Here is a 21,355-nt window from a genome sequence, read left to right as displayed (position 1 = left end):
TATACATATATGTGTGTATATCAATATACACATACTTTCTCTTTCTCTCTCTTTATATATATATATATATATATATATATATATATATATATATATACAAGGTGTCCTGTGAGAGTAAATCGATAAGTTTCTAAAATGTGTTTTAAAGGTCATTCTAACAATAAGTAAAATAAAATGTTTTAATAATAAGTAAAAACATTTATATACAGATCAATTTGACTCAGTTATCGAGATATAAAAATTTCATTCTTGCTAGTAACGCAGTTTTACTACGGCCCCCGACTCCGCCTCGCTCGAAGTATCAGTTTCCATTAGATACGCAGTGTCACCCCAAACGTTTTATGACATTGAAACATTGGGTAGTACTAAGGTTACCGCACATAGCTATACATTGTTTATTACAATGTTAATAAAACTGTGTCTGTCTCGATAATTGAGACAGAATTCATCTATAATGTATATGTATATATAAGCGAGACACTCTATATACATATATAATATATCATATCATACATGTTTATGTATTAATATATATATATATATATATTTGTATGTAATCAATGCTTGAAGATTTCAAGCTAATTAAAAGTTTCATTTACCGTTTAGCCAATAATTACATTGCTCGAGGAGCTTTATCCGTTTCTAATTGATCGATTATAGACTACAATGTTGATACAAGCAGGATGTTAAAGTACGTCGAGACAACTTGAACGGACTATGCTGTTGAAAGCAAGATACAGTAGTTGAAATGGTGTATTTAAAGGGATAACAACCTCGGTCAATGCAGGTTTGGTCGATCGTTTGCATTAATCGATCCGGTACTCTTAGTATCCCGAAGTCCTTGACGAACCGAGAAACCCCGAAGATCGACCATTATCGCCGAGGACGGCGAAACACGAACTTATTAAACGTGCATGCAGTCACTTTGATGCAGTATTGTCGTACATGCGCGCGCGCATCGCTTGAGAACTTTTCTGAAATTATTTAATAAACAGGACGGAATAAAGTCTCAGAATATACTTTTCGTCATTGCTTTTCATACAAAAGATACTTATACTTCGTATATATATTCTTCGATATTCCTTGGATATTCTAATTTATTTTCTATATATTGAGATTTATAAACTACTTGCTCTAATATTAATATATTTAATTTATACAAGATATATTGAAAATATATAGCTCAAAAAAGCAGTCGGACAAATGTATCTTCAAATTTTTCGAATCTTCTGCCTTCGTTGTATAACTTTCCTCTTTTACGTACACTATTTTAAGATAACTTTTCAGATAACAAGACGAAACTCGAATAAAAGATAACAATCATGCAGCTAACAATCAAATTAGAAGACGTTATCCGTGTCGACACATTGAAAAGTATACGACGCCAAAAGGGCGCCAGTCGTTCCTTTGAAAAGATTTAAACAGGCGTCTTTGCCGAAAACGGCGCCGTTCGTATCCTTACGAGAGCTTCCTCGGGCTCGATTGGAAAATAGGTCACTGGGTGCCGAAATCGATAAGCGATCCGTACACGCTGCATGGTAACTGCATTATCGACAATCCTCCGAAGGAAATCCTGACCTCTGCCCGGATGGCGCGAGATATCCTCGTTAAAAAGAATATGTTCGCGAAACAAATATTATATTTTATAATAATATTGCAAATAAACTAGATCGTTATCCAACAATTTCGCCGACACAGTTATTGAATTCTCTGTAAGTAGAATTTTAATATCGCAATTACTTATATCACAGGGACTACAAAATAATGTTTCTCTCTACTCTTGGATTAATTTTTCGCTAAGTGCGGCAATGTAATTTCCTCACGTGTACATTTATTACGTAGTAAAAATCGAGTTTTTTTTCAAGCTTGTTTCACTGTCGTGCGGAAGGAGATCTATTTTGTCTGCCCGCATATGTATACATCTACTTTGTCTGCCCTTTAATGGACATGGCTATTTTGTTTTCCTGCAAAGGTATCTATATTGGTTATCTCCACATGAATGTGCATTCGCTACGTTTGTTTGCGTCTGTTTGACGTATTTACCAAAGTATTTACCAAACTATTCGCAAAATTGAATTTCTGTTGGTAATACTAGCTACTTGTTCGCGCAGATTCGTTCTTCTAGGAAGCATAATTATTTAATATTGACAGGTGCTATCAATCTCGGAGATTTATGACTAAATAAACTTCCACCAATTAGACCTTTTCCGATTTGGAAAAAAAAATACCTGCATCTTCCAAAGTTACATCTTTTGATTTTGCCTCTGTAATTCTTGTCAGTCGACTAGATTCGTTACAGCTTACTCGAATGCGATAGCATCCATTCGGCCGTAAAAGCGAATTTAAGTACACATTTATTCCGCGTCCTAACATTTGCAATTGCTTCGTTTATCCTTTGAGCATGCAGAGAGAAGTACGTCAAGTAACGTTTGACTGTGCACAGATATAACTGTCTAAGCGTGAAATTGAATTTACGTTTATTTATATCACATTTATTTGAACAAATTTCAAAAAATTTAAAATAATCCGGAAATATGTCTCATCAAGATACACAGAGGGAAGACTGTTGTTGAATTATATGACTTATATTAATCCAGAAACAATACAATTCACTTATAATTAACATACGCTATAGTTAACATATATTTTACATGTCCTGTAGAAAAAAAAAAAAAAAAAAAAAAGAATTGAATCTCGCTCGGCATCGGTTTATTGTAAAAGTCTGATTTCTAATTAATGCCGATTAACTCATTGCTAATGGACTTATTGAGTGGCAATTGGCAGACACCTACGCGCTCGCTCGGCCAAATTTGCGTCACTCCGTTTATATAGATTTGATCAATAGGAATGGCCAATTCGAAATGCGTGTCGCATCTCTTAGAACGGCCCGATTTTCTCTCTCGGCTCTGGAGACGATAACATCCGACATTATGACTCGACTCGGTTTACGCTAAATTGCCGAGATTTGTGACGTGCTCGCATCGATATTCTCGAGCACGCGTGTAGTTTGTGTTACAAATGACAAGAACAAACACTCCAAAAAATGATCTTGCAACTTGAACAAAAATTTTCTAGGTGTAAAAAATTAACTGAATAATAAATATAAATTATTGGCAAATACTGTGATACCGCATATATTTTGCACTTAATCAATTTAAATGACAGAGACAGAGAATTTATATCTGTACTATTAGTGTAATTTAGACAGAACATTTTTCTGCGATGCCTATCTTTATGGCCTATTGTCAAGGACAATTATATTTGTGATTCATACTTGGCAATGGGATCTAAATTTTCTAGAGGTATTGCAGGAATATTGCTGTTATAAATTCTATACGTGACAAACAATATTCTAACAGATACAAAAAGTAGCGATAAATTTTCATTGAGACATCTAGAAATCATATCTACATTGGCAAAATATTTTTTTTGAATGAAAGATAGGAATTTGATGCAGTTTTATAGATAATTGGGAACGCGATCTCGTAAGAATCGAGATTTGTCGTGTCACGTCGGAAGTAGAAGCTAACCTTTGACCGTAGCTCGCCCACGTTATATAGGCGCACTCTTATTTGCCCTTGGATTTTCTATTAAACTATTATTATCATCGGTAAGTGTTCAATGGGGTGAACGACGAGAGTTTCGAGATTATAAAGCCTATAATAAACATCAACTTTCTACAATCTGCAGAAGGCGATCCTGACCTTTGCTAAAGTGGCGCAGAGATATGCTTTATCAAATTGCGGATATACAAAATTTTCTACTTTATTACTCAAAGTTATTTAATATCATACTTATATAGTTGTTCTCCGTTTATATGTTTTTGTATTTTGTAAATAGAAAATGATTTATAAAGGAAAGAAAGGAGTCGGAAAAGAGTGATCGTAGAATGCGTCGGCAGTATCTTCCGTTTGAATCGAGCTTAATGTATAACACGCATTAAGTATAAAAGAACCAGACCTCGGTCTAAAGTTATAGTCGAGTCATCGATATCGTTTGATATTAATAGACGATGGAAATACAGTCGGGACTAAATTTACTTGTATATCAATAACACCGAAAGTTCGCCACTTCTTAGACCGTGGCGGCAATTTGATACCATGGCTTGTTATGGATATGCGCGCGTCACACACCTCTGAGTTAAACGTATTCATTTTCTCGTCGTTCACTTATAATGCTGGTCGCGATAGCTCAACGTGTCACGGCCCAACTACAATGTATAATAAGTAACGAAAGAAAGTTTATCTGACGGTAGAGCTCCAAGCGATATTCTCGAAAAATCAAAGCTATTATTAGAGAGATTTGATTTATATAAATTATAAATTATATATAAATTTCGAAAATCAGCGCATATAATCGACTTGAGAGGTATAAGAGCGATTTTACTTGCCGGATTCGCGATGCCACTTCCGGTCAATAGCGCAAGCGTTTTCGCATCGTCTTGTCATCCCTTTCATCTACAGCCCCTTGGGAAACCGGTGGATGTACTTGATCGTTTTCGATGCACGAATGCGGAAGGAATATCGAGCTGGCGATGCAAGGGGCGCCCCATAGGTCGCCTCCAAAGGGTGGAAGTGACGTTGGGGATGCGGGGAAATATCGTTAGTGGGGGCAATTGTGTCCGCGGTGGTGGAAGTTCCACCAGGGTGGACTTGGAAGGACGGCGTGGCACGCGCTTTGAGTGAACTAAGGCAGTTACGCTGCCGGCCGGTCGTCTTCTCGCCACCCTCTGCGAGTATCGTCGCGATAGTCATCGGGGGTGGCTCATTCGCTCTGCGATTAACCCGTTCTCTTCCCGGATTCCTTTGTCGTCAGAAAGGAATCGTTCTCCTCTTTGAATGCAGTTGACAGTAGACGACCTTGTCAGGGATCTTGTTAGTAGTCGCGTACATTTCAAGCGAACGAGATAGCAGATAGCGATGAAATTCATGCATGAATCTCACAAAGAGAAAGAAAAAGCTCGAAAAATATTTTTCAAAATTAGCATCTAATAAGTGTCATGCATCCGCTGGGAAAATGGATGGATGAAAACGGGTTGATGTGCGCGAAATAATAAAACAATAGCGCGTAAACTTCTTGTAAGGAGTGTATCATGTCGGGTTCGTTTATAATCCGATGTGTGTATGATGGAAATCTCGTGAAATCGTCTGTTTCCCGATGATATACGATTCGCGAATAGATCGAGTAAAACGTAGGCGCGAGTGAACCATTTGAATGTTTCAAGATGTGTTGTGTTGACTTTGTGGTGATTGTGATTGTGAGATTATCTCTGATAAAGATTCTGGTTTGTCAATTTTTTTCGAGAGATTTTCATCTTACAAATTGAAAAGAAAAAACGCGTTTACGATTATAAAGATTCTTCAATATACTTAGTGTTGTGTTTAGAATTAATTAAAATACCCTATATATGATGGTAACGAACCAAGGGATCCACCAGCAATTTCAATTCAAACTGTAGATCGTATTCTGAGATCAGGAAAACTCGTGTATCAGATTAAAAGATACACTTTCCTCGAAATATCTTCACAAATCGCAACACATTTGTCGCCCATGAAACGGAAATATTATCGCTCGAACGACTTTCATCGCGATGCTCGATACGATTATCGCCCAAATGATTAAGATATAGGAGCACTTTGCGCGTTAATTAAAACAGCAACGTCAAACTACGACTGGCGGAATGCGTTTTAACGCGAGCTTTATAAATCGTTATCATGCCGCGAAGTCACGCGACTCTGCGGCTCTGAAATTTGGGTGGCCTCCGCAACATTTTCGCTATCGAATACAATCTTACAAACGAATATGCTCGATATGTAACAGTAACAAAATTCGTAGCTTATCACTTTCTGACTGCACGCTGATACGAAATTTTCCGTTATGTCGAAATATCCGCATATATTTGCGCGCGCGATTTTTTTAATCCATAGAGTACTATTGCATCTATTCGAATTCTTTTATTCAATAAAACACCTTTTCTTACATTTGATTATCGCACAAAACAAAACTTCCATGTCGTTAATCATTAATTCTCCGTGGCCGGAATAGTAAAGCTCTCGTCGCATTGATCGATGCGCAAATTATAACGTATTACGTATTGTAATCGCAGTTTCCATTCGCTAAAACAGAAAAAAAGAGAAAGAGAGAGAGAGAGAGACCGGCCATTATTCGTGTCACAAATTAGTGGAAATTTGCACGTGCGTGAGAAGTTGTAACGCGCATTGTTCGACTCATTGTTGTCACGCGAATTAGAGCAACAATGGCGCGTAACTCAATGGCGACCGATCGCGAGATGCGGTTATACTCGCTTTGCCGCATTTCCAGGATTCAGCTTCCTACGTAGAATGAATCGAGAATCGAGAATCGAGAGTCGCGCGTTTTCTTTTGTTTCGAGTCATCAGCAATTTCTGGATGATAAATCTCTTCCTTCCCTCTCTATATCAAACATCAAAGAACAAACACTTTAATATGACGACCTTTTCGTTTAATCTCTCGTACAATTAAGAATACATATTTTTCTTCGTAACGTATATACAAAAGCTTCTTCGATGAAAGGGAGGAATATCTTTTTCTTAATCTTTATTTCCTCCTTTTGTTTCGCTAGTATTCGGATTCTTTGAAGCGTAGACGATTTTACAGGGGAACGCATCCATTCGTTCAGCGTATAAAGCTCACTTTACGATTCAGCGACATGAATCAGCTAATTGCATCTCGCGATCGAGCGCTCTGTGCGCGCTAATTCGATGTTAACGATAAGCAATGCGGCGATAATACGCATCCGCTTATTTAATTTTTGCAAAATTACTTTTCTCCTTAATGAGGATTATGCACATTATCTTTCTAATTTTATTCGCTCGCAACTATCCGCAAGTTATCGATATAACCGTAATAATATTTTGATTGAGAAAATATTTACTGGAGCGGAGTAGAAAAGTCTGCGCTGAAGATATGGGGAAGAGCAGATAGTCACGCACGTTCCTTTCTCGGACTAACATAAGAGCAAACTAAAAAAGAAGCCGCTTCTTGCGACCGAGGTCGCCAATTGCAATTTCGCCGTCAATCAGTCGCGACGCCTACGTCGCGACTCTACAATTTCCGCGAGTAAGAGCTTGCGTCGAAAACGTGTCACGGCCGATCGAACCACGTGTTATGCGGACGCACAATGGCATAACTTACGTGCCGTTGTACTTGATTAAAGTTGCTTTTTAATCGCGAGTGTTTTGATCGTTCACTTTTTTTTCTTAACCAATAATGTATTTCTAATCTAATCTAATTTTCTGCGGTTTCCAAACGAGTGATTTTCCTTAATTTCTGCCTTTTTATTTTAATATATTTGAATCGCCAAGTAAAAGGTGAATTTTTATAGTTCTTACACAAATTTGTGAAACGACTTTATTGCAAATTAACGATTACGAAAAAACCGTTCTTCACGGTGAAAACGTTATCCGGCTGCTGAAAAAATTATAGGGGACTTTTAAATGGCATGTTGTGTGTAAAATTGTATTGCGATACTCTATCGAGTCTAATGCGTTTTCGTGACCGGAGCTGGTCGATGAAAGCTCACCACGGAGAAGCTAGCAGCATCGTAAATTCGCGCCGAGTATATCCGAAACTATTTGATTTCATTGACAATATATATACTCGCGATTGATTTCGACGAAATGGAATAGCGGATGACAGAAAAAGTAGATAGATGACTTTGACCATTTCACGCGGATCGATCTGAATCAAGTTTTAAGGCTGAATTTACGATGATTTTCGTTGTTTTATAGTGTTATTTTATATATATATATATATATATATATATATATATATATATATATAATATAAAGAAAAAGAAAAATAACAATTTTTCTATCTCATTTATTATTGTGCTAGCGTAAAACTTGTCTTTATTTGTCGAATAAATAATCACAAAATTATCTAGAGATATTCCATCTTTCTTGTTCCGCATTTCTTTTTGCCTTTGTTGCGAACATAAAGTTTGAATTTGGATAAAATCTTGCAATTAAAATAAAAATTAGCGGTGAACTTTGACTTGGAGTGTGTTTGACGCGTGTAAATCGATCTCGCAATTGCGTCGCCGACGTGTCGCCATGTTATTATGCTCGGGAATAAAGAAAGAACAAATTAACGTGATACGAATATATGATTTCGATTCCGTCCATATTTTTATATAAATTTTTCTTTAGATTCCCTGAGTTTCTGACAAAGGAAGAAATTTCTAGTCAAGACAATTGCTCGTGGATTCCAAAACGGCAAATAAAGAATAAACATTCATTTCGTTGTAATGCTCTTAAATTAAGTAGAAATTTGAGGATTTCCATATTAAATTCTCTCTTGACTTAAGCTCAGTTAATGCAAATCTCTCAATTTGAAGAGGTGAAATTAAGAGGAGAGGGAAAAAGGTGGACTCGTCCGTTTATGGAAGCGCGCACATTGTTCATCGCGACGAAAGTCAGAGTTTCGAAATTCCATTTTATGAAATAGAAATGTCTTTAATACAATCGATGCACGATTATGCTGGATGAGAATACGCGGCGCTCGTAGCAGCGTCCAGCAAGAAGATTATGAGCCTGATAAGGCTCTGTAGATTGCCGGCGCACGTGGAGATTGAGGTATGGCCGCGGTAGCTATCTATGGCATTTCAGAAGATCGACACGTCAGACACCCCTCCGATCAGCGTGACCGTCAGCGTGACCTGATGTGAGTCTTAGAAAAGATATGCAATTAAGATATATGTTTTTTTTTTTTTTTTTTTTTTTTTTTGAAAGAGAGAAAACGGATCTTGCGAGGAAAAAATTTAACAGAGTAGAAATATACACGACACTTTAAATATTTATTAAAAAGAGCAGAGTTTTTTGCGACGACAATAACTTTATCGATCATAAGTTTAATATTTGACAGCATATTTTTTTATACGATCAGAATCTCTTATACTCTATTCTCTTATACTCTAATCTCTTATATCTATTCTCTGTTTATTTGCCAAAATTTCAGACGATTTGTCTAACAGCGAAACTTATTGCTTCAAAGAAATTCTGTTTCGTTTTACAATTAGAAGTTAGAATTACGCGGATAAGAGAGAAAGATAGAAACTAAAATTTTGTTTCTCTCTCTCTCTTTCTCTCTCTCTCTCTCTCTCTCTCTCTCTCTCTCTCTCTCTCTCTCTCTCTCTCTTACTAACAAGTAATAGATGAGGACTGGAAGAGTTAAATTGTACGAATATACCCGAACGGGAAGTTATAAATATTATAGGCATCCCTTTGGTGCACCCTCAGCTCATGACTACGTCAACGTGTAACGACGGGCCGTGCGTTTAAGAATTCATCTCGCGTGGAGAAGAAAACTTCTGCTGTTGTTACATCGCATGGACGTCATTTGCACGCTTACCTTAAAGACCGCAACAAATATAGCCGCCGTTATAAATATATATGAAACTCATATCTCGCGCATACAGTTCTTGCGCTCCATACTTCACTGGAAAACTGTAGAAGAGAAGTTACAAATAACGCAAGAAGATCAATGCGGGCATTTCTTACAAGAGTACATAAGTATACATATAATTTAGATTTTCTTGAAATTTTTTTCACGAGATAATGCGCTTAAAATTTTTAAGCACGGCAAATTATTTTTTGTTATTATGTTATTTATATGTAAAACTAATTTATTATATTATTTAAACGTACCCGATGCGCGAAGTAAAAAAATTGAAATTATTACTATTTGAGAATGGTATTTATGATAAAAAGTAACCTGCAACATGGAATTTGCGGTGCAGTATCGTGCCAAAGGATCAAATAATAAAGGTCATATTTTCGAGGAGAGAGAGAGAGAGAGATTGTGTGAGTGAGTGAGTGAACAAGAGAGAGAGAGAGAGAGAGACAGAGAGACAACGAAAATTTATCGCGCTGCAGCGAGTGATGTTACTCTTGGCGATAATTAAATCGGCGCAGAACGCAAGTAGTAAACTCAATTGTAGCGGAAATAGTAGGTGCCCTATTTACACAAACAATTCTTTGAGATTAAGGGAGATAATACATGCTTAGTGTACATATGTTGTTTGATTTATTAGGGTCTATATTATTTTATTTTATGTTATATTATCCTTAGTGTGAAAATAATAAAAAATATGTGTATATGTGTGGGCTCTTATTTTTTTTATAAATATAAAAAAATAATTTAATCTGAAAAAGAAATCACCAATGAAGTTAAAAGTTAAAACTGTTTATGAAACAATGTGTCTGAATATAATTATTAGCGTGTTAAGTATATAAATAATTTTTTATCCTAACACGGGTGCTCGCTCTTGTTAAGAATTAACTCTCATTAACTGAATAAATATAAATTCATTCTACGCATATCACGGTAGTGTGACTGTCTATGACAAACTTCATAAACGGGTTCCTACAGGGAGAAAGCAGAAAGGAGAGAAGGGAAGAAAATAACGGGTTAATATCTTCACGCACAACAGGATTGCAGCGGGTGTTCCATCGGTTAGATGTTAGATGATCGATTTCCAATATCGAGTTGACCGGCCTTCAGACACATGCGAGATATAAGCGTGTATCTATTGCGGTAACATAAGTTATCGATATGTGTGGCACTGCACGTTAACCCGCAAATATTCACGCTGTATTTTGTTAAGGATATTTCCTTACTAATAAACGATTGTTATTTTGTAATTTTTAATATTTCTTCTTCTCTCTGATCCGATACATTTCTGAAACTGGATTCTCTCAGCTTTTAATTCTCTCAGCTTTCACGGCTTTCTATCTTATTTTCGACATTAATTTCTTTATCAATATTGACAAAGGTATTCAATTACTCGCCTCTTCTTTTTTTCTTGCTTTATCTCTACGAGTAGTATCATGAAATACTCGATCCCAAGAGGGTGCGATGAGGCGATTTAAGAGCTGGGCGATTAACAATGATGCTTGGCACACCGTCTGAAAACTTTCGAAATGGCTTTACCTTCCATCTCCCAAGATTACACTTTTTTCGTATACGCCGATGAGGAAAGCGGACCGGAAAGATTGCGAAAAAACGATCGAGGATTAAAAAAAATAGGTGGCCAGGCTGCAAAATGCACATGCAGCCGTAGTGAGATTTGTCATCCGGAAAACAGATTGCTTCACTTGTATATAGTTACGATATTTCAACGTGTCGATTATTTATTTTATTTATAAAAAAATTGAGAGAAATTTTTTTTATGGACAGTGAGACGCATTTGATTAATCTGCACCTTCGAAATATATCGTTTAATTTGTTCATCTATCTTTTATTCCGCGCTTAGAAAATAGTTGTTTAACTCTGTATTTAAGAGAGATTTTTTTCTCTCTTTTCTCTTTTACATAAATGAACAAGGGAAATGCAATAGGTTTTTTTTTCAACGATTATACTTTTACTCTATGTTTATTATTCTGAATAGCACAGTGGTAAGAGCAATTGCTCGGAAAGTAAAAGACTCGCGTTCCATTTCCAATTCAGCCATTCGCACCTTACATATTTTTCTAATGTGTAAATATTATTTTTAAGCGATTATTTATTAGGCTAAAAAATATATAAGTGTTTCACACAGATATATGAGTAGCTTTGCTATATATTTTTTAGCCTAATAAATAATCGCTTAAAAATAATATTTACACATTACGGATAGATAATTACTACTAGAGTGTCTAGACTCATACCACCCTCCACTATATGTACAATTCTGTTTATTATTATTTATTACTTAGAGATCGATTAATCTCTAAGCGATTCGGGTGCTATTAGGCACTCTGGGCGTTTTGGTAGTTCTCGGCAGTGTATTGGGGGCTCGTGGCGGTGTATCGAGGGTTCGTGGTTGTGTATTGGGGGTTGAGACTACGTGGCGATGTACTGTCGGTTCTACGCGAAGTTTGACAGAGTGTACATCGTTTTTTTTTTTTTTTTTTTTTTTTTTTTTTTTTTTTTGGCAATGAATTATATATATGCTCTAACAGAAAAATGCATCGTTATTCTCCGGTATAAGCAATTATCAGATCAAAATTAATACTCGACGTTCTTCGGTTTTAGCGCAGACTGGAATTGTCGCGATTAGACAAACCACTATTAGTTTCACCATTAGTTTGTTGTAATCTTGCGTATTCAAATGCTCGTACCGTAATGCAGCAGCACGGCATATATTATACTATACTATTGAATGACGATCTTTATTTGTTAAATATTAAATATTAGCAATGAATAATTGTACGCGCCTGTTTAGTTACTTACGTAATATGCCACTTAATTAAAAATAGAGTCATTAATAACTGAAAATAGAGTAATTAAAAATAGATTATAATTTCACGAGATGCGTTCTACATTATTTCTGAGGTATATGTTGCTACAAAAGTTGCCATACGCGGAAGTGACGTCACTCAGACAAGAGCATTCAAATAAATTTGGATTTTACAGAAAAAAAAGCACCGATCTTCACATGTAAAAATATACCGGCGTTATTTGTCAAATATTTTAGAATTATATTTTTTCTTTAGACAAATAAATGAGCGATAGTCAAACTAATCAGCATATTGTAGCAAAGGTTGGAAATTTATCGCACGATAAATTAATTTTTTCAATAATCGAGATGTAATAATGAAATAAAATTATGTAATTTTGTGTCAAAAAAATTGTTATACATATATGTAATATGTAATTATGTAGCATATAATTTTAGTTTAATAATTCATATAACGTTGATTAATTATTTTGTGCATATACTGACAATCATGTAATATATGAACAATAGCGCATAATATTAATTATGCGCTGTACGAGGTTCTATATTTTGCATTATGCGATGATCGCAGTTTATAGATGTGAAAAGAGATAGTTTGTACAATATACAAGTATTATATAGATATATAGATTATCTTTATATAATGCATACATCTATTGCGTGTTATGTGTGTGTCCTAAACTTTTTTTTTATCATTATAAAACATATGTATCGATAACGCAGCTACAGAGCGCTGTATGAGCGCTGCATCGGCGGTATCTCTGCAAGATACAGTGACGTAGCAAATAATAGTGATTTCTCTTTTACCGACTGTTTGATATCCATTAGAGATATAAAGCAAAGAATTACGCGAATCACCTTCGTCTTTTTCCGATAATTTGTTATAAAATTTTTATATATAAAAATAAAAGTTATTTTGAGGCTGTAGAATAATACATTTAATTTTTTAGAATATAGACAAAATAGCTTTTATAGACTTCCTCTGTAATAATATTTAAATTTGAATATTGAAAGTGTCTGATTTTTATTTTTTTTCGCGTTGCTTTAAAAACATTGCGAATTATTACGAAATAATAGAAAGGTTTTTTTAGATGATACGTGATCATTAATTTTCACGAGTAATTTAGAGAAGCCAATTAATGATTTTAAAAATTAAAATCAACAGTGTTTGAAACATCCTCCATTCAATATTTTAAAAAAGGAATTCCTTTTTTTCTGTTTCTTTGTTTATCAAAGAATTATTGTCCGAGAATATATATTTAGTATCTCAATTTAATTGTGAATTCTAATAAAGATTAATTATATTTAAAACTATATTTGTTCTTGTTATATTATATTACTGTTATATTGTATATTGCAAACAATTTATATAATTATTTTTACGACAATATACGACATGTTACAAAGCGTTACATTATGTTTTTAAATTTTGAGTATGTTTTTGATTGCAATATTATTAAAAGATGAGAGAAAATATATCACTATACAGATAAAAAAACGGCTTAGGCTGTAGACTGATAAATGCACTTGCATATTTGCACAATCTCTTTGTGTCGTGAGGCTTTCTTTCCGTGTGAAATCGATCCATCTGCGGAAGAACATTTATACGTATATGTATACGAGTAACGTAAGCGTACACGTGCGCCGCAGGTCGATGCATCGCGATTGAAAGGAATGTCTAGAGAGCCGCACGTGCGCGCGCGTTTCTATATCATGCGTATTTTGCCTACATACGTAAATTGTAAGCATAGCTCAGCATACACAGAATGTTCCGTTTTTCCGAATGTTTCATCTTTATTGGATTTTCACAAATAAATAAGATTTCTCTCTTCACGAATAATAGTTTGATAAATTCCTTCGAATTTTGAGGACTTTTAACTTCTTATAGAATTTTATCGCTCTACATACCGCGACAAACAATCTCTTCTAATCTTTTTCGGCAGACATTCGTCGAGAATGTTAATCTCGTCCGGAATGTTCTGTAGAGACCGTATACGGGACATACATAAGATTTACAGGGTTCCTCGTGTGTGACTGGAGTATTCATCGATCCGTGTTGCGAGGCGCAATTATTCGCGACATATTTTCCACGTCTGCGTGCACCTCCGCATTTTCCATTATTCTTTTCCTCTCTCTCTCTCTCTCTCTCTCTCTCTCTCTCTCTCTCTCTCTCTCTCTCACACTTGCGTGTTTCCACCTCTCATCCCGTAACGCCAGCTACACGTCACGAATGACCGCGTACATTGTTAACCCCCGAGTGCACTCTCACACGCGCAGTATTATAAAAATAGGACGTGAGTATCCTCATTTAGGAGCGACAACCATTATCCCCGACCATTCAAAGTTTCATCCTACTCATTTGTATAAGAAACGACTGAAATAATTGCATCGCTCGCGAATCTGTTTTGCGATTTCGATGCCTCATTTCTTGTTCAGCTTAAGGCGATATTTCCGGAGAATTGTTTCAGGAATGCGAAGTACACATATACTCACGCGAATTTTCTTCTCAATTGAACGCAACGTAGGTGGAATGAATATTCCTTCTTTCTATGTTTTACTATTTTGTTAGAAAATTCATGCTTATTTCTCATCTCTATGTCAATCGATCAAAGATGAGTAGTCGAATAAAAACTGCAGTTGAATTAAATAAAGTGAATTAATTGATTCTAATTTTCATAATTTTAATAGTCATCAAACTGTAAACGTGCAAAATTGAGATTTATCTTGTTTTATAAAAGATTTATGGGCTCGATTCTTGCCTCTAATTCCAGAAAGGCGAAATGCGTTTTCTCTCATTTTTTTCGTTTTTTTCTCTCTTTCTCTCCCTTTACGTGTTTAGGAAAAATAACATTCGCTTGTTTGTATTCGTCAGACTCATGTTTACGCGACACGGCACGCTTCAGCTTCTCGATAATATCCGGTTGGAGTTTGCTCGACAAATTTGCCGGAAATCGCGAACATCAGTCCGATTTCGTTAACGTTTAATTTCGTTCTCGATATTTACACTTATTCACTATTCGATTTATATCTGATACAACATGTAAAAGAATTAATGAAATATATGTTACTTAAATAAAAGAAAAAACCTGACATGTTATAGTGATTATTTATAATTGATATAATTAATATAAAACTGAAATATAAATTTTTGGTGCAGTTTTGGAGTTTTTTCCAAAAAAAGTAACGCGTTAATTTAATAAGATTATTTAAAAAAAGCTCTGCGCAATTATTATATATATCTTTTTCTAAACTTAACGCTCGTTAAATGTTTATATCTATCAGTCCGAGAATCGACAATGATTGATCGATCGTTTGACACGTGCCACTGCCGAAACAGCTTGCGCACAATGACGGCTGATATGACCAGTTGCAGTATGACTTGGTGCATTGGAGTCGATAAGCGAGAACGTGCTGGTATTTGTCGCCATCTTACGGTAATATGTTGAAACAAGTTACTCTTAATGGCGTGATCTGAAAAAGTTGGCGGGGCGCCTCTTTGTTTATGTCGTTGTCGCCTCTTCCTATTTACTGCTATCGAGACCTTCGTGTTGGCCTATCGATCGAATTGCGGAACCAATGCGAAATTAAAATTTGAACGCCATGTCAAAGAGAAAAATGACTATGAAAAATTTCGATAGGAAGATTATAATCTTGAAAGTGCAGAAGAGACATCGAGTCTTATTTCGTGATATTCTTAAACATTGCTGTCTCCTAAAATATTTATATTTTTTGCATATATATAAGATATTAAAAAATTTAAATCAAAAGGACTTTTTAATAAAACTTGTATAAAAATATAAAATGATGTTTTTACAATAGTTTTCTGTTTCATTAGTTTCATCAAAATTTGTAGAAACAATATAATACAACTCTGTAAAAGGCTCTTATTATTTGTTTAATGTTGGTTTTCTGATTCTCGTTTTATTGTTTTCAATCTCATTGTTTATCTCCTTATGCGTGTGTATACATTCTTTATATTAATTGAATAAAACTTTACCATATTTGCTTGATACCTTATAAAGTATATATTGCGTTTCGTAATAATGTTCATTTTTCGATGAATAAATCCTTTTAGATAGATGTTAGATGAACACAATTATATACTCATGCTTATGTTGCATATATTTTGTAGCAAAAGCAAATATTTGTGCTCCGCAGTGAATATATTCGTGATATGTAATATTCGTACGATGTTATTAACGAATGATCCAGCTAGCTATTCTAAGAGAATGAGATGATGGAACTATCCGCTATAATTAGCGGATCTTTGGACCGTGAGAACGGTCAGTAATTTGACACACGTTGATTATTAGGCGGCTCCATATTTAAGTGATGTCATCCACCGGAATAAAAACGCGGCCGCATTTATGATATTTCATGGAATTCGTCAACTGTCATTTAATTCAATTCATATCATTTTTATTTCTTTCTTTTTTTGTAATACTAGAGTATTACAAAGCATGCACATTATATGCGTGTCATTTATTTCCTTTTATGCCATGTATTGTGTAATAAACCCGAATGGAAAAAATTCCAAACTTCAAAAAGTTTAAAATCGAAATGTTTGTTTTACACAAAGATAACACATTTCATTCAATCGGTAGGATTATATTTTAAGTAGATAATTTAAGCTAATTATTAAAAATAAATATGTTACAATCTTTCTCATACTCTAAATATAAATTTGGTATAAAGGCCTCTTTTTTAGACTTTAGACGATGTATAATTTACGTCAAATGCAAAACAGAATTTCTATTTATAAATTTTATGTGTTGTGTAATGCAAAAAGCACTACATATAATACACGTATATACAATATACAATATATTGGATATTTACATTAAAATATACGACGTATAAAATTATAAATAGAATTTTGTCTTAAAGTTTGTTGAATTATATATTGTCTAAGGAGGCTTTAAAATTTATATCTGATAAAGAAATCACATAGAATTATTCATTGCTATGATTAAATATTCGACTAAATATTTCTGTCAAAGTAATCTTTGTAATGACAGTCACTCAACATATTCTTATAAACTTGAGAAGAGTGTATATTACTTTTTTATTTTTTAAAAATTATTATTGTGGAAAAACGATAATAATGAACGTCGATACTTTCGAATAATCTATTTTCTATTTTACATGCCTTTTTAAAGAGTGAATATAAAAAAACATCTCTTATTTCAAACTTTCTATAATCAATCAAGTCTATCGGATTTATTATTCCATAAGAATTTATCATTTAATATGGAATTTTGAGATTTTCGATGTTGATATGCAAATTTGAAGATCAGCATGCATGAAACATTTTTAGTAACAAAAATATAATTTGTTGAGCGAACGGAAAATTGTTAACAGATTGGCAGATTCAATCCGCAAGTTTCAATCTTTGATTGAATGACATGTAAATTAAGCGCATAGACAGTTGCTGTTTAGCGAACAAAATATCGAAATTGATATATAATAGAAAATAATGCGATTTAGCTAGCAATACTAGGAATTGATATCATCGTAAGATTTAAAAGAAAAAGCAATTAAGAGAATTACATGTCAAGAATGAACGAGCAAGTCCGATGAAAGCGGCACGTAAAAGTTATACCTTAAGATTATCCGCTATAAATCATTATTTTGTCATTTTTTAAAATAGACTTTTCCTAATCTTATTTGTTGATTCATGGTTGATTTATAACGGAACCAACGGTACGTCAATCGTTGCGTTATTACACAACGTTACAGCTAGTATTAGTAAGTGTACACATGATTGCTGCAGAACATGAATCGATGATGGCAAACTGGGAAATAGCGGCAGTTATATCAGGGAGGTCTCTTACGTGGATCCTTGTCATTACGTAAAGAAAATAAGGGTAGACTGAGTGAGAGAGAGAGAGAGAGAGAGAGAGAGAGAGAGAGAGAGAGAGAGAGAGAGAGAGAGAGAGAGAGAGAGGAGAAAGCTTGGCGCACATGTGCGTAAGAGAAAAAAAGAGAAAGAGGAGGGAGAGAGAAAGACAGAGAGGCTAGAGAAAGAGGTGGTGTGTGCGTCATGTCGGATCCATTCACCGGCTTCGCAAAGATGGAGTGAACCAGGTCGCGGGCACAGTTTATCTAGGTCAGCTTCCCTGCTCTTCTCACGACCTCGATGAGAGCGGTTAACTCTCTGGTTACCATGTGAATACGCCGTTTGGCATCAATGAAACGTCCAGAATGACCCTGATCCGGCGAATTGTCGTTAACGAGCCGCTCCACAACCACAAAGTCATTTTCACTACGCACTTACATCACGATTGAAAAACATTATCAAAAATTTGGATGGAATTTTATTTTTCTATTGAATATGTTCGAGATAATAAAGTCAACAATTTTTAATTGTGATAGGCTATTCCCAAACGTAGAATAATACAGCAGAGAATAATTAAAAGAATGAAAAAGAAAGAAAAGGATCTAATTTATTTATGAGATACAAGTTTTATCTTATTATCATAAACGCAGAATTACAGCTTGCGTTATCTCGACTTGTTTAACCTCTTGTTGTTCGAAATGTGAATCCATCGACACTCTTGTTGCTAGAGAAGCTCTCACTGACAATAAGATCAATCGTCGAGTGCATCCAGTGATACAGGTCTTTCCCTATTGTCTTCTTTGGTGCGAGTAGTTCTTGAATCTTCATCAAGATGGGTTTAATGTCTTGTCTCTAGGGTTGGAGTATTTTACTAAGCTATTTGTCTCTAGATAGTTTTCCTACTAGATATAATTTTTTTTCTACTAAACATATATTTTAGATTTTATAAATATCTGAATAATTAATGTCTCACATTGTATTGAATTTTAAAGAGAGATTCTTTCTAACAAATAAATCTTTATAAATCAGTTAAAAGATATAGCAATGTGTTTCAATCCTATATATATATATAGAATTTTGCATTTGCATGATTTAATTTATTACTATTCACAATATAATAATAATCTTGAAATATTTTAATAAATTACAAAAGAGCCATTCTCGGGGCAAGCAGTCTAGTTGCGGAACTTAAGCGACATTAGCTTAATTCCACGTCGCGTTGTGGATCATGTTTCAGTGGCCCAAATATGCGGATATTTATCGACATATATTAACTTTCGATTACGAATTTCGTGCTGCGACGAATCATAAAATTGCCCCGTTTCGTTTCGACCAAACATGAAAAACTCAAATTAAGAAACATACATACATTTTCTATAACACAAATGTTTTTTTCTGAATAGTTTTATATAAAATTGTTTAAAAAATATCATGATGATATTGAGCATTTTGCTTCGTAATGAATGACGACGCGATTTCGTCTGATAATCATCGTGAGTTAAAGATGAAACGCTGATTAATGAACGGATGTGGCGAATCTTTGATAATGATTGTTCATCGCGAATTGCATCTAAAAGCGAAATTCAAGAGAAGATAGGATAGAGATAATGGCTTTATGCGTTTAACTATTTAGTTCCCGTTAATAAGAGAGAACGGGAAGAGAAATTAATTTCTCTCGGTCTCTTGTTACTCTCAAATGGACGTACTGCTTTTTGTTAAACGTTGACGTTGACGTTCGTTCTTCACAAAGAACTTCCCGTCGAGTCTCTTTTCTCCCTTTTTCTCAAGCGTTTCATAAACCGATCGATGTTCGACCGAATGAAAAAAATTTAAATAAAAATCCATTTCCAATAAATCATTCAATTATGCGTGTTGCAACTTTTATTAGCCGTCGTTTCGATCAAATAGAGCAATTCAACGCATAGATATTTGTTAAAAGTCTATCGAATTAACTGCCTAATATAATAAGTTAAACATATTAATTTGCATTGACATTATTATATTAATTTTAAGTAACGAATGAGCTTATTTTGGTTGTTAATTAAAGTTGATTTTGAACGTGTATATAGCATATTTTTATCTTGTAATATCGTCAATCAAAGTTCTGTCGTTTTAAGAACTGGGCGTCACGTCACGGCCGTTGTTCGTTTTACTATGCTTTTATAAAATGTTCTATTTTGAAAAGGTCTTAGCTTACTTAGTGCAGAGCCGGAAAATTGCCGCGATGCACGCAAGGAAACAATTCGGAAAAGTTCATTCGAGATAAATGCCGCGTAATGTTTTTTTTTTCTTTTTTTTTTTTTTTTTTGGGAAGATTTTTCAATCGTTATATACCTATATAATATAATAATTATGAATTCGATATTTATTTATAATATAAAACAGAAAATAAATATAATATAAACTACAAAATAGTTTGCAAAAATCATATATACATTGTACATTGTAATAAATAAATTTACATATATATATATATATATATGTATATTCGTTTTATTTGACTGATTATTACTATTTAAGAGCAAGTGTAAGTAGTACAGCTGTATCTATGATCCGACATGCGCTCTTGGAAGACGTACTGACCTTGGCTTTATGGTAGCTAAAAGTCTCAGTGGATCAGCTGACTCGGTCATGGTGAAAAATGTAGTAAAAAGAATAAAAAGGTGAGAGTGAAAGAAATCTGTAAGCAAAAAGATAAAATGATAAAAGAAAATGAAAGGCACGAAGGAAACCAAAAGAGAAAAATAGATAATGAGAATTATTCTATTTCTTTTTTGGCAATTATATATTATTAATTATTTGTTACATATAATACAAAAGCACTGTACACTTGTGCGAAAAATGTACTAAAAATTTACACTTTTAAAAGAGATATAGAGAATAGAAGAGAAAAAGACAGCGAATGTATAGTAAGGATAGCGGAGGGTTGTGGAGTTGGCGGGCCAGGATCAAGAGTAGTGGTTAGGGGATGGAGGTTCGTGGTAGGGACACAAGCCGTGGAGGGGGATGTATTGATTGCGTGCGGTTAGTGCGACGAGAAGAGATCGGGCAAGACAGAGAGAGGACCATCGGAGAGTGAGAAGTAGAGATGAGGCGAAAGAGAGAAGAGGAGCTACCGATGAGAGAAAGCGAGAGAAAAGGAGAGAAAGATAGCACGAGAACGGTAAAGGATGGTGAAAACTCGTGTAACCGAAACAGCGTGACTAACGCAAACAAGAGAAGGAGGAAGAGAAACGGGAATTGTTATTGATAGAAAA

General features: G+C 34.6%; 1 protein-coding gene across 12 annotated transcripts in view; it reads left to right on the top strand.

Moving 5' to 3' along the window:
* The window catches only part of Shaker (potassium voltage-gated channel protein Shaker), a 114,462-nt gene that overhangs the window by 54,579 nt on the left and 38,528 nt on the right, over positions 1 to 21,355 (top strand). The window contains exon 1 of one of the 12 annotated variants that reach the window (XM_072892830.1): positions 7,900 to 8,703. The exons of the other annotated variants lie outside the window; for them this stretch is intronic. Coding sequence (XP_072748931.1) covers positions 8,618 to 8,703 — 86 coding nt within the window. The 5' untranslated portion in view covers positions 7,900 to 8,617. Of the gene's footprint in view, positions 1 to 7,899; positions 8,704 to 21,355 lie in introns of those variants that run through there. 12 annotated transcript variants of the gene reach the window in all.

The sequence above is a fragment of the Anoplolepis gracilipes genome, chromosome 5 (genome assembly GCF_047496725.1).
Source record: "Anoplolepis gracilipes chromosome 5, ASM4749672v1, whole genome shotgun sequence".
NCBI classification, from domain to species: domain Eukaryota; kingdom Metazoa; phylum Arthropoda; class Insecta; order Hymenoptera; family Formicidae; genus Anoplolepis; species Anoplolepis gracilipes.
This window is presented reverse-complemented; position numbering and strand designations above follow the sequence as displayed.